Source organism: Podarcis tiliguerta (assembly GCF_965153285.1).
Source record: "Podarcis tiliguerta genome assembly, chromosome: Z".
NCBI lineage: Eukaryota > Metazoa > Chordata > Lepidosauria > Squamata > Lacertidae > Podarcis > Podarcis tiliguerta.
Genome location: NC_139553.1, coordinates 3305085 through 3331411, shown reverse-complemented (window position 1 = coordinate 3331411; position 26327 = coordinate 3305085). Strand labels below are relative to the sequence as shown.

Genomic DNA, 26327 nt, shown 5'->3' with positions numbered 1-26327 from the left:
AGTGCTGCCTGTCAGAGCTGTGAGCTAGATGTACCAATGCTATGGCTCACTGTAAACCACCCTACTATGTTCCTCTGCTGATGAAAAAAGAAAGAACTACCCTGCAGCTTTTAACTGCATGTTTGTTAAAAAGCTACTTCAGAGTGCAGACATGAGTGATTATATATTGCATTTAATATTTTTAATATTTTTTCTGCTATTGAATTTTGTTTACTTTTCCATGCGCATTTCAGAATATTCACCTTATGAAGAAAACAAAGCTGCTGCCGCCGCCGCGGCCGCCTCCTCCTCACCGCCCACCCCGTTTGCAAAAGGATGCATTAAATAAACTTTTTTAAAAAAAATCTCTCTTGCATATTTCAGACCATTAACTGTTACAGGAAAAATAAATAAGTACGGTACTGAAGCCTTTTGCATTTGCGAAAGGATGCGCTGGAGCGCGTGCGTGGTTACCATCACTGCTCTCCGGTACGTGCAAGGGGTGGGGACACCTCCCCGCCCCCCACCCCAAACACACCCACAAGGTGTCCCGTGATCGCGATGGTGGAAACCCACGCACCCGCACGCGAGCCGCCGGCTCGAAAGCAATGAATGGGTCTCCCGCTGCAGAGCAGCACGTTTAGCTCCGCTCCCATTCTCGAACGGGAGCCTCCTGCTCCGGTTTTACCCCGGGGTCTCGGAGCGGGGGGCCGCTTTTTTTTTTAACCCCACCCCCAGCCATGTTCAACCAGCAACAGCAGCAGCTCCAGCAGCAACTGTTGCAGCTCCAGCACCTCCTTCAGCACCAGCCTCAGCACCAGCCTCAGCAGCAGCAAGCAAGCCGGTAAGACCCTCTACCCGAGGCCGGGGATCGTGGGCCTGGCTCCAAGGGAAAGGCGCCTGCTCCACACCCCTTCTTCCCTTGCAAACCTCCTCCGCCCTCCGCGCAGTTTTTGCTGGCGTGACTGCATCTGCTTTGCACCTTGCTCCTGAAGCGTTCCTGCCTCGAAATTCAGTTGCATTTCAGATCTGGCCCTTTTAACATGTGTTTTAAATGTAAATACAGTACATATGTATTTAAAATGTATCCTCAAGCGAGCCTTGCTGCACTTCAGGGACTAAGGCTACAGTGGACCTACTCAGAAGTAAGCCCCATTGCACTCCATGGGACTTGCTCCCAGCTACGTGAGCGGGCCTAACAATTTTTGTATGGACTCAAGCTACAGCACATGCAGGAAGATTGTGTGTGTTTGTGTGTGTGTTTGCGCGCTTGCTTTGTATAATAACATATTTTTAGATTTGGTGCAAGATCTCACAACAACTGCTGGCATATATTGCTGAGGTCCAAGAATCTGCACATGCATAATTACCTGTGGCCTAGCAGTGTTCATGGTGCAAAAAATATATTTAGCTATTTCGTTACCCTCCATCCCCACCACACACAATGTAAGGAAGAAATATTTCCAGTATTCTTCTTCCAATATTCCAAGCTTCTTCTAGCGTAAGCCCCCTCCTGGTTCAGCTCCCCACCTGCAAACAAAGCAGCTTGTTCTTTACTCCACATAAAAACAAACCCTCCCACTACCCAACTGAAAAGGGTTGGCTGGCATACTGTTAACAGTTCTAGGACACAATCCACTGGGGAGCTCTCCTGTGCAAGAGCCAGGCTATATTGTTGTTTGTCAAGTGTTTTGTTGGTGTGCAGGTCGCACTAATTTCATGGAGCCTCCTCGGCCACATCTTGGTATTGAATGGCAGCTTTTGGACAATTAGGATGAAAAAAAGTCCCTTGTAGGGCATGGTAAGAACAGGTTCTGAAAGGAATTAGGCCCACCCAAGTGCTTGTATTTTGTAAGTCTTTCTAGGTAACATGGACTGTGTGTGGACCTGCCTTCTTAAGCATCTCCATGTCAACACTGTCCCATAATAATGTTGCGCACACATCCGTCTGTTTAAATATACCCCTATAAAATATAAAAACGCTGCTCGCTCTTCCTAAGCAAAGGTTTTGGTATGAGCTGTAGTCCTGCAAAATTGATAAGTTTGTCCCTAAGCTTGCAGAAAGGCATGTTTCTTACACACATTCATTCACTCACACTCACACTTTACAACATGGGTTCATTATGTACATAATAATGACATAATTAGGATGCTGAATTGAAGAAAACTTGGGGTAGCTAAGCGTGGACAAGAGTGAAAGGGCTGTTGAGAGTCAGTTCAGTTCTGGAATGCAAAACAAATTCCTAGACTGATAATGTGCTCAGAGGCACCTTATTCTTTAATTTTACCGCATTCCTTTCTTACCTGGTTCTGGAGCTTTTGGACTCTTAATAGAAAACGAAATAGATCCAACTAGCCAGAAGTCCACCTGCCTGTGCCATATGACAACCAGAGGAGTTGTTCAACTAGTGCCAAGTACCTGAGCTGTTTCCAGATGTGTTTCTCCTAAAGTAGAGTCTCTCGCCTCACCCCCCACCCCCCCCCCAAATCTATCCACATGCTCCTTGGTAACATTTGAAGCTGTCTTTTAAAAGGGGTATATAATGTCCTATGGGGTGCCCTCTTTTTTCAAGGAGGGAAAAAATAGCAAAATAATAATAACAAAAACCAAGCCTTCCAGCATCTGTCAGGCACCCTCTGAATCCAGTTTCCTTATACTTTGTTGAATGAAATTATTCTGAACCTGTTTAATCCTGCCATTGAAAGGCGGTTTAAAACAGTGTCAGTGGTGCTTCCAAAACGATGCAAAGGTTGTGAGAGAGCTCCTGGACACCCCTTTATTACTTAGGGCAGATGCACACATAGAGAGTTGTATCCAGTGTCAGTCCTGCTTAGAGTAGACCCAAGACTATAACGGGCATAACTAACTTAGTTCTATCCATTTCAGTGTGTCTACCTTGAGTACAACTTAACCGGATGCAACACATAGTACCAAAAATGTGCTCATTAACTCTATTCGTGCAGTTAACATTCCATAAATTGGCTGGGTCACACTTCAAGGCAATTGTTTTTGGGCAAAAGCATCTTAAGTAGTTGCCTAATGTTGCCTTAGGTTTCTTGCAAGCCGCTCTCTGTCCTGGGATTTCTGCTGATCTGATTCCCCCTCCTTCCTTCCCAGGTGTGTGATACCATCCCAACAGCAGCAGCAGCAGATGTTGAACCTGCGAGCTACTAGTCAAGCCTCGCTCCTCAACGCCAACCCCATGCTCCAGCGGGCCCTGCTCATCCAGCAGATGCAAGGTATAGCATTTGTCCTCTGCTTTGGGATGGGAACCCTGCAGGATTGATGCAGAAGAGGCTGAGCAATGCATGCTGGGATACTTGGGAAACTGTCACACTGGATGGTTTTTATTTACTTGGGTATCTCTGTTATTTGGGGGGGGACAGTGACTCCCAAGGCAGTTTAAGACATTAAAATTACCCAGGTAGGACCTGCAGCAAAATGGCCATTGTTCCAGCCACTCTATTCCACGTCTCACCACTCCTTTCAATAGCTTGTCTGCATTTTGCTGCTGCCAAGCATGCTCAGTTTTCATCAGCCACCCAAATGTTCTTTGTTCTTTCACAAATATTGGGGTTCCCCACAAAGCTGCTGGTGCCTCCCTGTTGTGGGTGGTGGGTGCTGTTCTGGATACATAAGTAATGGCACTCAGCACCTGAACATTGGAAATACAAATTAAAAAAAAACTGCTTCCAGTAGCACCTTAGAGACCAACTAAGTTTGTTATTGGTATGAGCTTTCGTGTGCATGCACACTTCAGATATCTTCTTTTGGTATCTGAAGAAGTGTGCATGCACACGAAAGCTCATACCAATAACTAACTTAGATGGTCTCAAAGGTGCTACTGGAAGGAGTTTTTTAAATTTTGTTTCAACTACAGCAGACCAACAAGGGACGTGGGTGGCACTGTGGGTTACACCACAGAGCCTAGGGCTTGCCGATCAGAAGGTCGGCGGTTCGAATCCGCACAACGGGGTGAGCTCCCGTTGCTCAGTCCCTGCTCCTGCCAACCTAGCAGTTTAAAAGCACGTCAAAGTGCAAGTAGATAAACCCGGAAGCTGTACACCGGCTCCCTTGGCCAGTAAAGCGAGATGAGCGCTGCAACCCCAGAGTCATCCACGACTGGACCTAACAGTCAGGGGTCCCTTTACCTCTACGGCAGACCAACACGGCTACCTACCTGTATTGGAGTTATGTATTCGAGTTATGTACCGCTCTGGATACGTAACTTTCAGATTGTGAACTCAGCAAACCCGTCACACGCATGCGGAGAAGCACTCTGCGCACCGTGCGCATGCCTGGAAGCGGCGCTTCCATTTATGGACTTTTCGGGTTAAGTATGGACCCCCGGAATGAATTTAATTCATATCCGGAGGGTCCACTGTAGAGGGAATGAACTGATTGCGTTCAGTAATGGGCAGGAGAGTAGTGATTGTTTTGAGGAGGTTCTTCCTTGATCTCCCAGCAGGTGAGTAACTTCTGTTTATTGGGGACAGGGAAGAGTGAGGCAGTGGTGGGGAGGGCACCAAGATGCAAATACACAGGTAGGATGGCTGGATTGTTTCCATTGCTATGTTTGCACTGTGCTGACCTCCCAACCACTTTCCCCACCTGCTCTTGATAAGCAGCAGCAACACCTGCTGGAAGGTTAGGTAAATATTAAGCATGTCTACAGACTCAGTGAGATGTGTGAGCTTGCTTTTCCCAGGTAATCCCATTTAGACTAGGTCTAATTTGAGAAAGGGACACAGGTGGCGCTGTGAGTTATACCACAGAGCCTAGGACTTGCCGATCAGAAGGTTAGCGGTTTGAATCTCTGCAACGGGGTGAGCTCTCGTTGCTCGGTCCCTGCTCCTGCCAACCTAGCAGTTCGAAAGCACGTCAAAGTGCAAGTAGATAAATAGGTACCACTCTGGCGGGAAGGTAAACAGCATTTCCGTGTGCTGCTCTGGTTCGCCAGAAGTGGCTTGGCCATGCTGGCTTCATGACCTGGAAGCTGCATGCCGGCTCCCTCGGCCCGTAAAGCGAGATGAGCACCGCAACCCCAGAGTCGGCCACGACTGGACCTAATGGTCAGGGGTCCCTTTACCTTTACCTTTAATTTGAGAGAGACTCATCTCCTCTTTAACACAAAGAAGCCTTTCTATTTTTTTCATCTTTCATATTTGTTCACAACAATATATCAAGGAGATCTGTAGAAGAATAGCCAGTGTTCTTGAAGAGATATGTGGAGTTTATGGTTGTATATCCACACACACAAAAAATTATGCTATGCTATTCTGATACTCATACTTGACTGAAGTGTTTAAATGTTTCTTTGGTTATAATAATAATAATAAATTTTATTTATATCCCGCCCTCCCCAGCCGAAGCTGGGCTCAGGGCGGCTAACAACAATTAAATAATCAAACAATCAAATAATCAAACATTCTAAAAACATTCCATTATAAAAATTAATTAAAGTCAAATTAATGGCAACCGTTAAGCAAAATTCTGTGCAGGTTGCCAGAGGAGGGAGTCAGGCTGGGCCCTGACCAAAGGCCTGGTGGAACAACTCTGTCTTGCAGGCTCTGCGGAAAGATGTCAGGTCCTGCAGGGCCCTAGTCTCTTGTGACAGAGCGTTCCACCAGATTGGAGCCGCAGCCGAGAAAGCCCTGGCTCTAGTTGAGGCCATCCTTGAATCTTCCTGCCACGTTTGCCACCCTCTCCTGCTACACCAATGTGGCACACCCTTTGAGAGACTGCTTTAAGGTGCTCAGGCATGCAAGTGTGATTTCCTCCCCTACCCCATTTTATTCTTGAGGTAGGGTCAGAGTAGGGAGAGGAAACCTATCTCCCTCCAAAAGTTGCTGGACTCAGCAGCCAGCATGGCCAGTGGTTGGGGATATTGGCAGTCGCAGTCCAGGAACAGTTGGGAGTGCCACATGTTCCTCATCTGGTTTAGTAGTTGACAGCACAATTCTATGCATGTTGTCCCAAAAGTAAGTCCCGTTGAGTTCTCTGGGATTTGTTCCTGTACTGAGAGAGGTGGTGGGTTTCCTATAGGCACCTGGCTGGCTGCTGTGAGAGCAGGAATATTGTACTAGGAGGGTCATTGGCCTGGGATAGATATAAGATATATGTCAAAAATACAGTAAAGGTTCGCTATCTGTGCTAGCATTCGATTGACGTTGGAGAGAAATTGAGTTGAGAAATAAGATTAAGGGTACGTATTGATATGAGAATGTAATAGATAAAATGTAAAGAAATTTACAATAATAAGAGTACATTCATTTGTAAAAAAAGGAATATACAACAGGATTGACAGGAAATACGTAGTGTTGGTACATATTTTGGAATAGCTTTTTGTCTTTGTTTTTTCTTTCTTTCTTTCTTTAGGTATATAAATTTTGTATATAAACTTTGTATACATGTTGGAAATTATAGTATAATAAGCCCTGTACAGTCATACCCCAGGTTGAAATCGCTTCCAGTTAAGCCTTTTTGGGTTGCGCTCCGCGGCGACCCGGAAGTAACGGAGCGCGTTACTTCGGGGTTTCGCAGCTCGCGCATGTGACCCACAGACGCACGGACACGGGTTGCATTCGCTTCAGGATGCGAACAGAGCTCTGGAACGGATCCCGTTCGCATCCAGAGGTACCACTGTAATGTAATATGGCAATGTATGCATATGTAACATAAGAATGTTAATAATAAAATGGGGGGGGGGAGGACATTGGCCTGATCCAGCAGGCTCTTCTTAGGTTCTTATGAGGTTCAAGGTTAACTCAGTAAGCCTTGTGGCTGAACAGGGGATTTGAATCTCTCTGCCTCCAAGGAGACACCAGTCCTGAGCCATTTTGTGAGGCTGGAATGAACCCAGCCTTGCAAAGCAGCACAGGGCTGGCTTGGGGAGGGCACCACACTCCCCAGAAAAATGCTACACATGATGCTACACCCCTGGTCCCAGTTCCACACTCTAAACACAGCGATGAGGAACCTCTGGCGCACGGGCGGAATTGGCCCTCCCAGGCTGTTTGGAGCCAACCCCGTCCACCTGCATCCACAATCACTTGAGCTCAAATCAGGAAGATTTTCATCTTTAAACTGTTGAACATGGTTGCACTGAGAGAGATCTTTGTTTCATGCCATGTGCTCCAGTTTAAACAATTACATAAATTAGAAACAACCATAAACACTCAGATAAATGTTTATGAATATATTTAGAAAGTTGTGTTGAAGTGTACATAGCAAAATTATTACGGATATGAAATGATGCCCAGTAACATGTATTGCTTAGATTGGTGGCATTAAGTAAAGTGTATTTTGTATAAATAACACTTAGAGGCCAAGATGAATTTCCTTTGTAGCTGCAGCTTGAATTCTTCCTAAAGTTCTGCTGCATGGTGCCAAATTCAGTTACCGTATTTTTCATCCCATAGGACGCTCCGTCCCATAGGACGCACCTAGTTTTTTTTGGGGGGGGGGAATAAAGGAATTTTTCCCCCTTTATTTCCCCCCCAAAAGCAGGTCAGGGAAACCGAACCAGGTCGAGGAACAGCGGGATGGCGGCGCTGCGCCTCCCTGCTGTCCCCCGAGCTTGTGGGGCTGGTCGATGTCTGCCCGGCGCGAGGGGCGCTCTGCTTCAGGGCGCCCCTCGCGCCGGGCGGCAGGCTGTTATCCGCAGCGTGGGGAGCCCTGCGGGGAACTCCTGCAGGGCTCCCCACAATGCAGATGTATGCCCGGCGTGAGGGGTGCTCTGCTTCAGGGTGCCTTGCCCGCCGGGCGGCAGGCTGCTATCCGCAGTGTGGGGAGTGCTGTGGGGAACTCCTGGAGGGCTCCCCATGCTGCGGATGTCTGCCTGGCGTGAGGGGCGCTCTGCTTCAGGGCGCCCCTTGCAGCAGGCTGCTATCCGCAGCGTGGGGAGCCCTGCGGGGAACTCCCGCAGGGCTGCCTAGGCTGCGGATGTATTCCCAAAGCGCTGGGCGCTCTGCTTTCAGGGCACCCGACGCTCCGGGAAGCAGGCTGCTATCCGCAGCCTAGACAGCCCTGCGGGACCTCCCACAGGGCTGCCTAGGCTGCGGATGTCTTCCTGAAACCCGGAGAGCGAGAGGGGTCAGTGCGCACTGACCCCTCTCGCTCTCCAAGCTTCAGTGAAAGCCTGCATTCGCCCCATAGGACGCACCCAGACTTCCCCTTCATTTTTGGAGGGGGAAAAGTGCATCCTATAGGGCGAAAAATACGGTATTTGTTTGTTGCTTTTGTATACCATCTTTCCTCCAAGGAGCACAAGGTGGTGTATGTAGTTCTCATTTCATCTCACAACAATCGTGCAAGATACAGGTTAGCTTGAGAATAAGTGGCTGGCCCAAGGTCACCCAGGTCCTGGTCTGACACACTAACCTCTACGTCATGCTGTCTCTTAACAAAGCTTGGAATTAGCATTCACTCCCAATTCTTCTATGGCGTCTCTGGCTTGGAGGTTCAGTCACCTTGAGTCATCTGCCAGGCTTCACCCACCTGCCAGAATGTTCTGTGGAGGGTTGGCCTTTTGTCCACCCAGCTCTCCATCCAGAAGTTGTTTTAACACCTCTTGCCCAACCAGCCACCATATTGGCTCACATAGTTTTACGTCTCCCCTCCCAAGTCTGCAAGCTGCAAACCTGTACATCTAAAACCATTTTAAAAATCATTTGTAACAGCTACAATCTCTCCTTACCCCACTCATGTGCCACTCAACTTTCAATTGGCAGAATTGGCACTACTGCAGGTGCCCCATGATGCTTATTACACACTTGTAAGAACTTTGATTGTTCATTGTGGCAGCACCTATACTTTGCGGCTCCCTGCCTATTGATATCAATCAGGCTCCTTCACTGTAGTCTTTTCCGCACCTGCTAAAAACGTTATTGTTTAGACAAGCCTACTTAGATGCCTTGAAAGCGCGGTGTGAAATATAATTTGTTTGAGTATTTTAACTTTTTGTATGTTTTGATGTATTGAATTTCCCCTCCCCTTCAGTTTTATGGTTTTATCTTTTTGTGAACGGCTTTAAGGTTTTTCTTTTTTAAAAAAGCAAGCTGTGTATAAATTTTATTAAATAATAAAATAAAATAGCATTGGCTGTTGAAGCATGTGATAAGTCAGCCTTTCTCAACCTGTGGGTCCCCAGATGTTGTTGAACTACAACTCCCATCACCCCTAGCTAGCAAGGCCAGAGATCAGGGATGATGGGAGTTGTAGTCCAACAACATCTAGGGACCCACAGGTTGAGAACCTCTATACGTGCTCCATGCAGGCATTCCCTCCAGATGTTGCTGGACTCCCAACTCCCATCATCGTTGGCCATGTTGGTTGGGTCTCCAGAGATTTGGAGTCCAATAAAGTCAGGATGGCACAGTCCTAACTATTCTGTAGTATAGTCGTGCCTTGGATCCCGGACGCCTTGCAACTTGAACGTTTTGGCTCCCGAATGCCACAGACCCGGAAGTGAGTGTTTGCAAACATTCTTTGGAAATCAAACAGCTTCCACAGCTTTCAGTTGAGTGCAGGAAGCTCCTTCAGCCAGTCAGAACCTGCGCCTTGGTTGTCAAAGTCGGACAGACTTATGGAACGGATTTTGTTTGACTTCTGGGGTATGACTATACAAGCCAAGTTCCTATTTATCGTTTTTAAAGAGATAAGAGAAGCGGACCCGGAGCAATGGATCCAAACTACAAGAAAGAAGATTCCACCTAAACATTAGGAAGAACTTCCTGACAGTAAGAGCTGTTTGACAGTGGAATTTGCTGCCAAGGAGTGTGGTGGAGTCTCCTTCTTTGGAGGTCTTTAAGCAGAGGCTTGACAACCATATGTCAGGAGTGCTCTGATGGTGTTTCCTGCTTGGCAGGGGGTTGGACTTGATGGCCCTTGTGGTCTCTTCCAACTCTATGATTCTATGATTCTAAGAGATAATGCCCTTTGAGATTCTCTGGGGAGGTGACTGTGTTAGCCCAGGGGTCAGTGCAGGAAAAGTGCTGCAGCACAGCTTCAGTGGCTGATGAGAAAGTCCATGTAAGGCTCGGAGTGTGTTCCTTTTCAGATCCTTCCAATCAGTCAAAAATCAATGGGGGTGTTTTGAGGAATGCTGATTATTTAGCAGCTGCCTGCGGGTAAGCTGGTGCCAACACTAATAAAATGAAAGGGAAGTCGCATTTTCTGATTCATATGTATAAAAGTATGTTTTATCCTACAGAGACGCAGTTCCTTTGGTGCGGGAATGATGGTCAGAATATGACTTAATATCCTATTTATTTTAAAATTTCATTTATTTTTGTTTTATCTCCCTCTTTCTATGTATGTGTGCGCATAAATATGCATGTTCTTATAGCCTTTTCTTTTTTAAAAAACAGGAGCTCTCCTCTTTATGGAGTTGATTATTCAGGGGTTATGCAATTCATAATCACATTACCTTCTGTAATAAAGAGTTGTCTGAGCACTGACAGTCCTCTGAAATTTCCTGGTCAACTGCAAGGTTTGGGTTACGTTTGAGAATACTTGATGCCCAGATACTTGGTATCTGAGAAAGATCTGAGTGAATAATTCAGCGGGTGTTTTAACCTGTGGTTTCAGCAGTGGAAACTAGTAAGCTGAGTGTGTAATTCTCCCCCCCCCCCTTTCTGTAGCAGAATTGGAGGTGTGGTTTCTAGAGAGCTAACCAAGCCTCTGAGCCAGGGGTCAGCAAACCTTTTCAGCAGGGGGCCGGTCCACTGTCCCTCAGACCTTGTGGGGGGCCAGACTGTATTTTGAAAAGAAAAGAAAAATGAACGAATTCCTATGCCCCACAAATAACCCAGAGGTGCATTTTAAATAAAAGGACACATTCTTCTCATGAGGTGGCCAAAGTATTGGAGCGTCAGCTTCAGGATCTGTCCTTCCAGTGAGCACTCAGGGCTGATTTCCTGTGCCCATTTAATCATTACATCTTAAACACCTCCAACTGAAGCGCTGTGTACTTGTATCTGCATCTATCTGCATTATATAAATAATGAGTTGCTGGCTTTTGGGGGGTAGCTGTTTAGAGAACGTGGGCTTTATTCGGTGTTAATCCTACTCAGAGTAGACCCACTGAAATGGATAGTAATGACTAACTGGGTCTTTTAATTTCAGTGGCTGTACTCTGCCTAGAACTTGTTTGCCTACAACCCAATATATGCAAAGGTGTAGCAGCCCTTAGAGGATCTGCGCCATGAACTGATTTGGAGTACTTCCACAGTGATTGTGTGAATTTTGTTTACAGTGGTACCTCTGGATGCGAACGGGATCCGTTCTGGAGCCCCATTCACATCCTGAGTAAAACGTAAGACATGACTGTGCGTTTTGCCGCTTCCGCGCATGCGTGTGACATCATTTTGAGCACATGCGCGAGTGGCGAAACCCGGAAGTAATGCGCTCCATTACTTCCGGGTCGCCGCGGAGCGTAACTTGCAAAGGCTCAACCTGAAGCACATCTAACCCGAGGTATGACTGTATTGTGTATTACTGCTTCTGTTATGTTTGCAGTTGTGTCAGTCTTTTCATGTTGTAAGCCGCCTTGAGCAGAGTCTTCGCTATGGAAAGGCGGCATACAAATAAAAGCAGCAGGAGGAGGTCCTGAGCATGGGCGCAGTGACCAAACCACAAATGGCTTGTTCTCTTTTGTGCCTTCAAGTTGCATGGTACTTAACATGGTGTCTGTGCGTCAGTCACCTACCGCTATTTCCTGTCCTTGGTAGGTAACTTGAGAGGCTTCAACATGGCCGCGGCCCCTGTGCTCCAGCAGTTCTTTCCTCAGGCAACAAGACATTCCCTTTTGGGTCCGCCTCCTGTTGGGGTCTCCTTGAAGCCCACTCGCCTGGCTTTCCCTGGGGGCCTCCCTTTTCAGCGGCAGAATCAGACCTTTCGCAAGGTAAGCTCATTTTGGGTTATTGTTGTTGTCGTTTAGTCGTGTCCGACTCTTCGTGACCCCCTGGACCAGAGCACGCCAGTCACTTCTGTCTTCCACTGCCTCCTGCAGTTTGGTCAAACTCATGCTGGTAGCTTCAAGAACACTATCCAACCATCTCATCCTCTGTCGTCCCCTTCTCCTTGTGCCCTCCATCTTTCCCAACATCAGGGTCTTTTCCAGGGAGTCTTCTCTTCTCAGAGTATTGGAATCTCACCTTCAGGATCTGTCCTTCCGGTGAGCACTCAGGGCTGATTTCCTTCAGAATGGATAGGTTTGATCAGCACCAAAATGCTGATTAAAAGCTCCCAAAAACATGAAGAACCTAAACAAACAGTATCCTCTTCCATACAGTATCCTCATAGCTAATAATTTCATTGTTTCCAGGAACTGTTATCCTTCAGCCTGGTTGAACAATGTTTTTTAAATTCCTCCTGAAAATTGAAAATGAAGAAGGCAGACCTACATCACCAGGGAGGGTGTTCTGTTGTGGTCAATTTTCAGTTGTGTTGAGTTTCCCCACGTTCAGTTGTAGTGAATTTTGGCCTGTTTTTGAAGTCTTTCCTCTTATGCCTCTGGCTTTTATTTCTACTGCTACTCTGCAGCTTACTGATTCATGAGCGACTGATGAAAAGGCTGTTGATTCAGCAAAGGCCTCAATTAGCACATCCTTCTCCAGACTACCAACTCCCATCAGCTGATGATGAAACTTATAGCCCTGCAAAATCTGGAGAGCCCTACTTTGGAGAAGGCTGCACCAGCAATTTTAAAAACAAATTTCTCTTTGCTCAGGTAGCAGCCACCCACCTGAATCAGTCCCAGAGTGCTGGGGAATCAGTGTTGGGCTGCAGCAGAAAAGGGGAATTGTAAAAAAAGCACCTCCCTTTAGCGGATTCCTCCGTGGGATCAAAAGCCTTTTTTGTGTAAAAAGACTGGGCTCAGTTCAGTTCCAGTCCCAAGCACAAATTCCTATGCACAGAATATGTTCAGAGGTACGGTTTTTGTACCTCATTCTGGTTGGTCATTCTCAGGGTTCTAATATGCAAACAAACAAATAAATAAGGCGCAGTTCCAGCAAGCCTGGCTCTGCGAATTGTTTGCATCTCTGTTTTCTTGAACCATTGCATTCTCCACTGCAGGACTTCTCGAGGACCTCTGAGAGAAAACGGGAGGCAGATTCTGCAACTTCCTCCTCTCAGGGGCAAGGAGCGGATGAGAGCCTGCCTGTGCTGGATATGCCTATCATCAAAGAGGCGTCTGAGCAGCCGAATTCTCCACCTCCAGGTAGGAGAATACTTGAATTTGCTTTTTCCTCTACAGCAACACAGAATAGGGAGGTATTTTTAAAAAATAATAATAAAAGAATGAGCAGGTGAAGATAGGTTTTGCTGAATCATACCAAGTGTTTATTTAATCTAGCATCTTGTTTATCACAGTGGCCAGCCAGAGACACTGGGAAGCCCCTAGGAGGACTTGGGAGCAAGAACCCTCTCTCAATATTGTTGCTCAGCGACTGGTATTGAGAGGCATGATTCTGGAGGCAGCATCAGGACTGCCTGCCATTGATAGCCTTGTCTTGCTCTATTAACCTGTTTAATCCCATTTTGAAGCTGTCCAGGTTGGTGACCATTGTTGTAAACAAAACTCTGCCCATTTTCCCTTATGGGGTATCCAAGAGCCCATACAGAGTCCTTATGTAGGTTCCCTATTGGTAGGAGAGAATAACAGAGGCCAACCAGAGAATATTGAGAAGCAAAGCAGCTAGTAAGCCTGATCTTTATTGATCTGTTGCAACAGGGTGCTCCCCTCACCCGCAGGAAAGGAGGGGGACCCCGAACAAAGGTGTTCCTGCCCTTATATAGACATTTTAAATTCCCTCCCTGGAGTCCAAGACCACCCCCAGAAACGTCATACCTACATCACAGAGAGGGCGGTCTACAGCAGAAATCTGAGTGTTTCGTTTACCTCCTGTCTGCCAGGTTACCTGTTTAATGGTCACTTGATTGGATTGCCTGGGGAGCCTGGCCAGTCTTTTGTAATGATAAATACTTAGTTCCTGAGCCAGGTCACAGGCCTTCCTGTGCTATCTATGTATCTGCTTGGTTGGTACACTTATGAACATTTAACATATATCTAAGACCTCAAAATTCCTATCACACCATCACTGCATCTTCTTGTAGCAATTCCATTATTTAGCTCACGTGTTGTGTGAATAAGGGCTTCCACTTACCTGTCCTAAATCACCCACCATTTAGTCTAATTGGGATGACTCCCTGCCCACCCCCCCAAAATAGTAGCTAGCAGGAAAAGCAGTCGGGGATGATGGGAGTTGTAGTTCAACAACAGCTGGGGGGACCTGAGTTTGAGAAACACCACTTTAGAGGGTACTTGGCTGCTCTGAAGCAATAACTTCCTTTTTCTGGGCCCACAGAGACTCTGGCAGAATCCTCTTCAGCCGACGAGCCAGCAGCCAAGCGGCTCAGAAGGTAAGGATGGCAGTTGCCAGGATCTGCACCCTCAGCTGAATTGTAAGAACAGCTTTGCCGGATGGAATCCTAAAGATCCACCTGGCGCATTGTGCCTCTCTTCGGTGGTGGGCTGGCCTCTCCGGCAGGCGCAGCGCCGCTGGTGGCTCCACCGGGCCCTGAGTGCATGGGCCTGGCACTGCTTGTGGGAGTGGTTGTACAGGATCACCCAGAGGCCCTGCTCCCCAGCCCCCTCCCCCTGTCTAAGGGCTTGCACCATAGTCTGCTGGACAGACAAGCCCTCATAAGCTCCCCTGCTCACCCCCCGATGTCCCTGCAGGTGTCTTTCCACTTGTGGCAGAAGCTCTGCCTTTGCAGTGGCAGCTATCATCCATTTCTGCTTCAGCAGGGACATAGCATGCTCTCTTTGTTGGCCACAACCATCTGGCGGAGAAGGGACTTCTCCTCTGCAAGCTAGTTCAGCTTCCTGTCATCAGTGGGAGTGGCATGGGCAGAGAGGCCTTCCTCAGGGTCAGCCATGGCAGCCAGGCAAGGTCTGGGTAGACAGCTCAGCCAAATAATAATAATAATAATAATAATAATAATTTATTATTTATACCCTGCCCATCCAGCTGGGCTTCCCCAGCCACTCTGGGCGGCTTCCCACAAAATATTAAAATACAGTAATGCATCAGACATTAAAAGCTTCCCTAAACAGGGCTACCTTCAGATGTCTTCTAAATGTCAGGTAGTTGTTTTTCTCTTTGACATCTGGTGGAAGGGTGTTCCACAAGGCAGGTGCCACTACCAAAAAGGCCGTCTGCCTGGTTCCCTGTAACCTCACTTCTTGTAGGGAGGGAACTGCCAGAAGGCCCTCGGAGCTGGACCTCAGTGTCTGGGCTGAACAATGGGGGTGGAGACGCTCCTTCAGGTATACTGGGCCGAGGCCGTTTAGGGCTTTAAAGGTCAGCACCAACACTTTGAATTGTGCTCGGAAACGTACTGGAAGCCAGAGATTCATTCATACATTCCTAATTCTGTTTGTGCCCTGCTTTGCCACACACACACACAGAGAGAGAGAGAGAGAGAGAAACACCTGCTCAAAGCAAGTTACAACAGAGAAAACAGGAATACATTTCAAAACCCCAAACAGTGCAAAAATAATATCGTAGCAACATAATAAGACAACATAATAAGACAAAGTACCGTATTTTTCGCTCTATAAGACGCACCAGACCATAAGACACACCTAGTTTTTGGAGGAGGAAAACAAGAAAGAAAAATATTCTGAATCTCAGAAGCCAGAACAACAAGAGGGATCGGTACGCAGCGAAAGCAGTGATCCCTCTTGCTGTTCTGGCTTCTGGGATAGCTGCACAGCCTGCATTCGCTCCATGAGACGCACACACATTTCCCCTGACTTTTTAGGAGGGAAAAAGTGAGTCTTATAGAGCAAAAAATACGGTACTTTGAAGATAGCAAAATTATATTAGCAACATCCAAACTCCAAAAGCAAAAGTAACAAGGGAGCTTTATGGTTTCACTTTGGCCCCAGACAAACCCCTCCTGTGATGTTGCCCGCAGTCCCTCTCCTGCAGCAGTTTCTTCTAAGGCTTCCAGTGGCTGCATCCCAACCCACTCATCCTGGCAGATCTTGCTACTTGGTATGAGATCCTCCTTGGATTCTGGGCTGTTCATACAAGGTCATGGCCATCGCAGCACAGTTTCTTGGCCTCCCACTTTTAATGTACTAACAGCTTCTTTTTTAAAAAAAACAACAACCATTTATCCCACCAGGGAAGCTGAGGACACAATCCCAGAAGAATCAATATGTCTTCAGCAAGTGGAGGAGTCCAACACAGAATCCCACCTGGAAGGTGAGAGCTTCACAGTTGCCTGGGATCATGCAAACTGCTCCCAAGGGTCTAGAATCAAAAAGCTGTTGGGAAATAGTCAGATGCCTTGCGGTAGGTTGAAAGCAATACAAATATATTCACCCCAGCCTGTGTCTGTATTTAGTTTAGAATAGTCTTTATAGGAAAAATGGATTTTAACTATTTTTACATATGGAGTTGTTTTTGTTGTCCACACTTTTACTATGAAACCGCTTCAATATATTTTATGGGAAGCGATTCATAAAATAATAACTGTGAAGCACAGCTTTCAGGGGCCAGGCAACTGGTGCATGGAATCTCCAGTCCTAGAACAGGGACAGTTAGACCCTGCCTGACTCTTCGAGGTTGCTGGCTGTACAGAAATCTGCCCAGTGTATGTCTGTGTGTGTTGCATGTTTCCTGCTCCTCTGACTAGACTCAAGTCTGGGAAGGGCTGGACAGTAACACCCACCACCAGCAAACAGCCCCTGCCGAAGACATGCATCACACATACAATGGATGCTCGGGTTGCGAACGTGATCTGTGCGGAATGCACGTTTGCAACCCACAGCGGCGTGTCTGCGCACGTGCGGGTTGCAATTCGGCGCGTATGTGCAAAGCATGATTTAGCACTTCTGCACATGTGCAACCGCCGAAACCCGGAAGTAACCTGTTCCAGTACTTCCAGGTTTTGTCGGTACACAACCCAAAAAAACGCAACCTGAAGCGTCTGTAACCCGAGGTATGACCTCCTTTCAGGTCTCCAGGAAATTGCCCTCAGTCTTAAAAGGCATACTTTTCCGGAGGGGTTTCACAAGCAGCTGCAAGGCAAGACTCTGCCCTCCAGCTGCTTCCCCTTCTTTTTTGTCCTTTCCCATGGGTGCATCCTTCTGAGGCCACATGGGGTCCAGAGTCATTCTGTGGAATGGAGAGAAAGAGAGCAGAGCTGTGCTTCTTTTTATAGCCAAAGGGAGGGAACTCTCCAGAATATAAATTTGGTGGGTGCTGTGGGAGGTTTCTGGAAGTTCCATGCTGCCCGTGAGCACCATGTTGGGGACCTCAAGGATTGGTGATGCTCCTGAGAGCTCCCACCTTCCGCTCCTGGGGAAATTAAATTCTCTTTCTGTCTGCCTGTCTTTCTTTCATAGAGGCAGACAATGGGAATGAGAATCTGGCTGCAGATACTTCCAAGGAAAAGAACATTTCTGGAGAGCTGAATATTTCGGAGGTGAGCAGAAAGCTTAGAATCATAGAATCATAGAGTTGGAAGAGGCCACAAGGGCCATCGAGTCCAACCCCCTGCCAAGCAGGAAACACCATCAGCGCACTCCTGATATATGCTCTGCTTAAAGACCTCCAAAGAAGGAGACTCCACCACACTCCTTGGCAGCAAATTCGAACAGCTCTTACTGTCAGGAAGTTCTTCCTAATGTTTAGGTGGAATCTTCTTTCTTGTAGTTTGGATCCATTGCTCCGTGTCCACTTCTCTGGAGCAGCAGAAAACAACCTTTCTCCCTCCTCTATGTAACATCCTTTTATATATTTGAACATGGCTATCATATCACCCCTTAACCTCCTCTTCTCCAGGCTAAACATGCCCAGCTCCCTTAGCCGTTCCTCATAAGGCATCGTTTCCAGGCCTTTGACCATTTTGGTTGCCCTCCTCTGGACACGTTCCAGTTTGTCAGTGTCCTTCTTGAACTGTGGTGCCCAGAACTGGACACAGTACTCCAGGTGAGGTCTGACCAGAGCAGAATACAGTGGCACTATTACTTCCCTTGATCTAGATGCTATACTCCTATTGATGCAGCCCAGCATTGCATTGGCTTTTTTAGCTGCCGCGTCACACTGTTGGCTCATGTCAAGTTTGTGGTCAACCAAGACTCCTAGATCCTTTTCACATGTACTGCTCTCAAGCCAGGTGTCACCCATCTTGTATTTGTGCCTCTCATTTTTTTTGCCCAAGTGCAATACTTTACATTTCTCCCTGTTAAAATTCATCTTGTTTGTTTTTGCCCAGTTCTCTAATCTGTCAAGGTCATTTTGAAGTGTGATCCTGTCCTCTGGGGTGTAGTTTCTTGTAGTTTGGATCCATTGCTCCGTGTCCGCTTCTCTGGAGCAGCAGAAAACAACCTTTCTCCCTCCTCTATGTAACATCCTTTTATATATTTGAACATGGCTATCATATCACCCCTTAACCTCCTCTTCTCCAGGCTAAACATGCCCAGCTCCCTTAGCCGTTCCTCATAAGGCATCGTTTCCAGGCCTTTGACCATTTTGGTTGCCCTCCTCTGGACACGTTCCAGTTTGTCAGTGTCCTTCTTGAACTGTGGTGCCCAGAACCGGACACAGTACTCCAGGTGAGGTCTGACCAGAGCAGAATACAGTGGCACTATTACTTCCCTTGATCTAGATGCTATACTCCTATTGATGCAGCCCAGCATTGCATTGGCTTTTTTAGCTGCCGCGTCACACTGTTGGCTCATGTCAAGTTTGTGGTCAACCAAGACTCCTAGATCCTTTTCACATGTACTGCTCTCAAGCCAGGTGTCACCCATCTTGTATTTGTGCCTCTCATTTTTTTTGCCCAAGTGCAATACTTTACATTTCTCCCTGTTAAAATTCATCTTGTTTGTTTTTGCCCAGTTCTCTAATCTGTCAAGGTCATTTTGAAGTGTGATCCTGTCCTCTGGGGTGTAGTTTCTTGTAGTTTGGATCCATTGCTCCGTGTCCGCTTCTCTGGAGCAGCAGAAAACAACCTTTCTCCCTCCTCTATGTGACATCCTTTTATATATTTGAACATGGCTATAATATCACCCCTTTACCTCCTCTTCTTCAGCTCCTGGAGAGGGAGGATGACTAGCAGCAGGTTCTTCTGCTGCTTTGTTAAAAACTGTTGGGGAAATGTGGGCGGCATCCTTTGCCAGCCTAGTTCCCTCCAGCTGGCATCATTCACTGGCATTGATGGGAGATGCAGTCCAAATCATTTGGAGGCACCGTGGTGGGGAAGGCTGGTGTACACAGATAGCAACATGGAAAAACACACTCTGGCTCAATAACCAAAGATCCAAAGGAGCCTTTTACCCAGCATGCTCTCCTCCAAGAGGGCCATCAAGCAAACCAAATTAGCCATAGTTTCTCATTCTGTCCAAACCAGGAAACCATGGGTAAAAGCTACTTTATCACAAGAAATGAGGGAAACAGTAACTGTACATCTCAGGTTCCTAGAATGCTAGAAACTTACTCATTTAAAAGGAAAGCTGGGATTGGGGGTTGGGGGCAAATAGCATTAATAGAGAGGGAACTGCCTCCGTTGTACCACCACTGCACAGATGTCTGTGCTTCATATGTGCCTGTAGTTTATATATATTTGGATGAAACTCTAGTTAATTGAAGCCTTCCTGTTGTTGCTGGGGCTTCGTGCAAAAGTCATTTTCCTACCTTGGCTTTTTAAGCTGAAATATGACCATCCAAATTCCTTCTGTGTGCAAATGCAGAAATCTCTAGATGCACCCTCTGTATTCTTCCTGTAAACACTGCCTTCTGTCCCCAAACTGTATGTATCTTCTTCTTTTTAGCCGAGTAATTGTCTTCCATAAACACGGTTTTAACAATGAGTCTGTAAGTGGCTGTGGAGGCCAATTCTGGATCCACACATCCTTCCACAGTGGGGAAGTGTATAGCCGCTGTCTGGATGTGGCCTGAATTATGGGCTTCTTCTATTCTCCAGAGCTGAGGGATTTAATAGTTGGCTGATGGGCAACCTGAATTGAATCCTTGAATCTTATCCAGGTGGTCAGCTCTGCAGGCTCCCTGAAAGTCACAATTCAGCAGAGCAGCGAGAACCGAGCTATCAGCACCACAGCCCTAAAGCCAGCCTTCTGGACCTCTGAGATGGGGACAGCTGGAGGCAGCCCCGAGGCTACCCTGAAATTCTACTGTTACATATGCAAGACTAACTGCTACAACCAACAGGTAACAAGACACGCTTCATCTGAGCAGTTGCAAAGTCGGGATTTTTGCAACCCTGCCGCCCTCCCTCTCCTTACCTGCATCAGTATTCATTCCTTTCCTAGACAGCTTACTGTCTGTAGAAGTGACTTGCAGTAGGTAAAAATATAGGCGTGTGTATAAGCACACAAAAAATGGACAAGAAAATCTATATCAAATACTTCACATTTTAAAAAATGCATAAGTGCTATCCATATTCACAATAACAGTATCAGTATAAATAAAATTGAAAGTGTAGAATCCCCGCCAGCATAAAACGCTCTGTTTTGCATTGCAGTCCTGAGCTGTTTAAGGCTTTATAGGTCAACACCAGCACTTTGAATTGGGCCTGGAAATTAACTGGCAGCCAGTGCAGTTGGACCACGATTGGTGTAATATGCTCAAGCCATCTTGCTCTGGTGAGCGACCTGGCCGTTGAATTCTGTACCAGCTGATATTCCTGAACTGTCTTCAGAGGCAACTACATATTACAAAAAAGGGAGGTGTGAGGAGGTCGAGGAAATTAGTTAATGAAAGATAAGGATAAATATTGGATGTTTTTTAATTGTTTTTCTTTGTGTTTTGATGTATTGTGTTTTTTGCTCTCTTGTTATGTATTGGGTTTTTTTCTTTTTTTTCTCTCTTCTTTTTCTTTTGCTTTTTCCCCCTGTAACTTTTAAACTTCTAATAAATATTATTTTTTTTTAAAAAAAAATAGAGGCAACTACATATAACACGTTGCAGTGGGGCTTGACATTCTCATCCTACTGGATGAGCCTTCTCCCAATCTGAGGCCTTTTATATGTTGCTGAACAGCAACTCACAGCATCCCTGATCACAGGAGCCCAGCGCATCTGGAAGCCATCACGTTGGGGGAAGGCAGCCTTACGGAGCCATTTCTGATCCTGGCCAGTATTTCTGAGCGTGCCTGTCACCCCTTTCATCACTTCTGAAGTAGCCCATCTGAACTGGATAGGCTTGCCAGGTTTCAAATGATGTAGTGTGACTCATGCAGCCCGTTGGCGATCAATATACACAGAACAATAATTATACATACATTATCAACCTTCTGAGAAAAATACAAAACATTAAACAAAGCCACAAAGACTTGCGAACTACCCAGCCTAAAATGAACTTATAATGTCTGGTTTCAATAGATTTTTCAAATGCTTAACTCGGTCTTTTAGATAAGTTCATGAAGATACCAACAAAAGGTAAGTTCGGTGTTATTCACAGTACCGAGAGATGCTAGTAGAGTTGTAGATAGATGTTAATAAAGTTGTAGATAATGAAGTTGTAGAGACAGGGTGCCGGCGTTTTGCACCTGTTTCGCCCTGGCAGTCCAAGTAATCAAAAGGCCGCTGTTCGCCCCCGACGGGGCCCTTTAACTGGGGCTTGAGGTAGCACACCCCCAAGATAGTTTTTTGGGCTGTTTCAGTGGTCTTAATCTCAAAGTCTTGATGTGCATATTGATATTCAATCTTATAGAGAATAGTCTTTCATGGCTTAAGCTTAAGAGACTGATTTGCTTAGCCTGAGACTGATTTGCTTAGGCTACTCCATGTTCTCTCCATATCTCTCTCTCTCAGAATTTCCAGGCTCACATGGCAGGAGCTCAGCACCAGCAGCGACTTCGGGAGATCCAACACATGAGCAACATCTGCCTTGTCTCATTGTTGCCTGTGGTGAAGGAGCAGAAACCACTGGCTGAGAAAGATGGGTATGTTGGTTTGTTGGACTAGATAGCCTTGTGGGGCAGGGTCCTTCCAGCTCTGCTTCTATGTGCAGGCTGTGAAATTCTGTGACTGGAGAATGTGGAGCTCTCAAACCGATTGTTTACCCACCCAATCCCTTCACAGGAAGAATAAATCAGGGCTGGCGAGTCTTTTCAGTTACTCAACATGGCAGGTTCTGATGTTCTCTGCAAGCAATGGGGAACTTATTTTCTGGCCAAGGGCAGTATCCTGGTGTGGGCTGCTTCTCTCCCTTACTGTAGCAGACACAGCTCATGAGCAGATTCCTCATCCCTGTAGTTTCTAGAGCACAAAATTGTATGTTGGGATTTGTGCGTGTTCATTTTTGTTCCAAGCGGATATAAAAACACCTATTTCAGCTTTGCTCCTTAGTGGCTCCTGTTGCAAGACTGTGCACCACATGATTTGTTTTCATGTCCTCCAGGATTCATTTGATTAGCCTAGGGACTTGGTAGAAATTACCTACATGCCTTATTGGATAGCTGAAACCTGCAACAGACTTTGCAAATTTGGTGCCTCTCAGATGTTATGGACTACAGCTCCCCTCAGACCCAGCCAGCATGGCCAGGAGTTAGAGAGTGCGGCAACACGTAGAGAACCACAGATTCCCCCAATCTTTCATATGTTCTTCAGGTGTAAAAGTCGCTTGTTCAGAAAATTGTCACACAAGACATCTAGTAGTGGCAGAATTGAGGAAACAGGGGTCTAAGAATGTACAGTGGTACCTCGCAAGACGAATGCCTCGCAAGACAAAAGAGTTTTTTGTTTTTTGAGTTGCTTCGTAAGACGAATTTCCCTATGGGCTTGTTTCGCAAGACGAAAACGTCTTGTGCCCTTTTCTTAAAACCGTCAATGCATTCCTATGGGAAACCGTGCTTCGCAAGACGAAAAATTCACAAGACGAAAAAACTCGCAAAACGAATTAATTTCATCTTGCGAGGCACCACTGTAATATTTTCACAACTCCCCTTTGCTTCCTGAGTCTTTTGTGTTTTCGCATGTTTCCTGTTTGAGGGTTAGAACTGTGCTCTAAACGCCCCACAGCCCGGAGAGCTGAGATTCTCAATGATGCCAGACGTGTCACCAGGCAGTGTATGAGATCCCAAATGACTGACTAGCAGAATGCCCTTTTTTTTACTATATAAAGGCAGTGGGGCAAGTGGGAGATAATGCTGTGTTGCCGTTTTAGTGGAACGTTCTTGTCCTTGCAGAGAGAGCCAGCAGCGGTGGTGTAACACCTGCCAGATACATTTTACAGGTGACCTGATCAAGCACCGTCGGACTCAGGAACACAAGGTAACTCTTTGCCCAGATTTCTCTTTCCTGTAAATAATGGATAGGCAAACTAAGGCCTGGGGGCTGCAAACGGCCCAATCGCCTTCTCAGTCCAGCCTGCGGACCGTCCAGGAATCAGCATGTTTTTACATGAGTAGAATGTGTGCTTTTATTTAAAATGCATCTCTGGGTTATTTGTGGGGCATAGGAATTGGTTCATTCCCCCCCCTCCAAAAAAAATATATAGTCCAACCTCATGGTATGAGGGACAGTGGACCAGCCCACGGAGGAAAAAGGTTGCTGACCCCTGCTGTAAATGTTCAAGGAAGGGGTTGAATGCTGATTACCTCAGGGGAGGTGATAGGTTAATGTTTTTTATATTAGAGAATATTTTAATGGCAAATTAAGGCGCTGACACGAAAGCAAAATATGCTGTTTCCAAGAAAATCGGGCTCATGCATTTTGTTGTTGAGTCATGTCTGACTCTTCGTGACCCCCTGGACCAGAGCACACCAGGCACTCCTGTCTTCCACTGCCTCCTGCAGTTTGGTCAGACTCATGTTGGTAGCTTTGAGAACACTGTCCAACCATCTCGTCCTCTGTCGTCCCCTTCTCCTTGTGCCCTCCATCTTTCCCAACATCAGGGTCTTTTCCAGGGAGTCTTTTCTTTTCATGAGGTGGCCAAAGTATTGGAGCCTCAGCTTCAGGATCTGTCCTCCCAGTGAGCACTCAGGGCTGATTTCCTTAAGAATGGAGAGGTGTGATCTTCTTGCAGTCCATGGGACTCTCAAGAGTCTCCTCCAGCACCAGAATTCAAAAGCATCAATTCTTTGGTGATCAGCCTTCTTTATGGTCCAGCTCCCACTTCCATACATCACTGCTGGGAAAACCATTGCTTTAACTATATGGATCTTTGTTGGCAAGGTAATGTCTCTGCTTTTTAAGATGCTGTCTAGGTTTGACATTGCTTTTCTCCCAAGAATCAGGCGTCTTTTAATTTCGTGGCTGCTGTCACCATCTGCAGTAATCATGGAGCCCAAGAAAGTAAAATCTCTCACTGCCTCCATTTCTTCCCCTTCTATTTGCCAGGAGATGATGGGACCAGTGGCCATGATCTTAGTTTTTATGATGTTGAGCTTCAGACCATATTTTGCACTCTCTTCTTTCACACTCATTAAAAGGTTCTTTAATTCCTCCATGGACAAAGACAACGGGCTCATGCATAGTGAGTTTTAACAAGTAACGGTAGTGACTGTTTAGTCAACCTGGTGCCCTCAATCTGTCTTTGACTATAGCACTGCTGATGGAGGATCTTTGCTGATATTATATAGCAGGTTCTTTCTTGGGTTAAAAAGGGAGCAAAAAACATAGTAACTCCTTCTGAAAAAGGCATATTTGCAGGTTTGTTCTTGCGGTCTCCCCCTCCCCTCAGCAGACGTGGGCAGTAATATTCAAGTTCAACCATTTCCATGTCTGCAGTATTTTTAAAATAATCGCTTTTAAAGCTCCATTTGTTTTATTAATTCCACTTACAGATTGCTTCCTATGAAGCATCTCAGAGTGATCGACAGTAATATCACCAGTGAAAACATACAGAATAAGTTCATGTACTCAGCAACGCAAATCCAATGCAAATGCTGCCCGAAATAAATCTCTAGATTGGGCTAAAAAAATACTTGTTGAAAGAGTTTTGAGTTTAGCTCCTTGCTTTCTTCCTGCTTCTCATCCATCAGCCACCAAGGCCTCTTTATCAGTGATAAAAGAAAACCTTGAATAACTCACCTTCAATAACTTTGTCAGTTGGCTAATTCCTGAATTGCTAGTTCAGTTCTGTTAATTTGGATCTGAACAGAGACTATACTATTGTGTCCCACTGCAATTGTTAATTTACTCAGCACTGCTAAGGTGTTCGAGTTATCACAAATTACTGCGGTTATGAACAGTCCTTTTGCATACATTTAAGCTGCAATAATTACAAGTTTCACAGACTGTACTGTTGGAATTCCATTGCCGCGTAACCCCAGCCTTTCCGTTTCCCCCCTTCACATCCATGTGCATGTAAAGGTGTCCTCTGTGCATCTAATGAGGGGGGCTTGAGCTGATGCTGTTTTTTTTTTAAAAAAATCTTCCTTTATATATATCCTGCACTTCTTCCCGAAGGAGCCTGGTATTTAAGGTGGCATCAAATCAAGTGTGCTTGAAGGCTTCCTGTGAGCAAATGCCACATTATTTCCTACCTGTCCCCCTTTCTTTTCTTATCCTAGCTTGCCAAACGCTCCCTCCGACCCTTTTGCATGGCGTGCAGCCGGCACTTCAAGACCCCCCGCAAGTTTGTGGAGCATATGAAGTCTCCAGAGCATAAGCAGAAGGCCAAAGAGGTAAGGGCAGCTGTACTTCAGGGAACGTGGTGGCAGTTGGGATGAGCTAGGTAGGACTTTGGCAGGTGGGCAGAGGGCCATGTGTCTACTGCAGAGCTGTGCCTCAGAAACATCAGAGGCCCTGGCAGGTTTTAGGGGAGGATGTTAGCTCAGTGGATAAAACACCAGCTTTGGGTGCAGAAGGTTGCAAGTTCAATCCCAGGTAGGGCTATGAAATCCTGAAAATGAGAGAACCGCTGTCAGTCAGTGTTGACTACAGTGGTTCCTTGGGTTACAGACGCTTCAGGTTACAGACTCCACTAACCCAGAAATAGTACCTCTGGTTAAGAACTTTGCTTCAGGATGAGAACAGAAATTGCACAATGGCAGCAGGAGGCCCCATTAGCTAAAGTGGTACCTCAGGTTTAGAACAGTTTCAGGTTAAGAATGGACTTCCAGAACGAATTAAGCCCTTAACCTGAGGTACCACTGTACTGAACTAGATTGACCAGTTATATTGTCTGACTCAATATAAAGCAGCTTCCTGTGTTCCCAGACTTAATTGTCCATCTGCTTTAATATTATCTACTGTGACAGGCAGCAGCTGTCTAGGACAGTGGCTCTCAAAGGGTGTGTCGTGTGCCACACTGGTGTGTCAGAAGAAGGATGGCAAGTGTGGCAGGAAAATTCA

At 46.3% G+C, this 26327-nt stretch overlaps 1 protein-coding gene across 1 annotated transcript in view; it reads left to right on the top strand.

Moving 5' to 3' along the window:
- The first annotated feature begins 374 nt into the window (after positions 1-374).
- The window catches only part of CIZ1 (CDKN1A interacting zinc finger protein 1), a 38564-nt gene continuing 12611 nt past the window's right edge, over positions 375-26327 (top strand). The window contains exons 1-11 of the mRNA XM_083423070.1: positions 375-823; positions 3098-3219; positions 11713-11885; positions 13061-13205; positions 14353-14407; positions 16184-16263; positions 17409-17488; positions 20053-20235; positions 21840-21970; positions 23216-23300; positions 25544-25657. Coding sequence (XP_083279196.1) covers positions 720-823; positions 3098-3219; positions 11713-11885; positions 13061-13205; positions 14353-14407; positions 16184-16263; positions 17409-17488; positions 20053-20235; positions 21840-21970; positions 23216-23300; positions 25544-25657 — 1272 coding nt within the window. The 5' untranslated portion in view covers positions 375-719. The remainder of the gene's footprint in view (positions 824-3097; positions 3220-11712; positions 11886-13060; positions 13206-14352; positions 14408-16183; positions 16264-17408; positions 17489-20052; positions 20236-21839; positions 21971-23215; positions 23301-25543; positions 25658-26327) is intronic.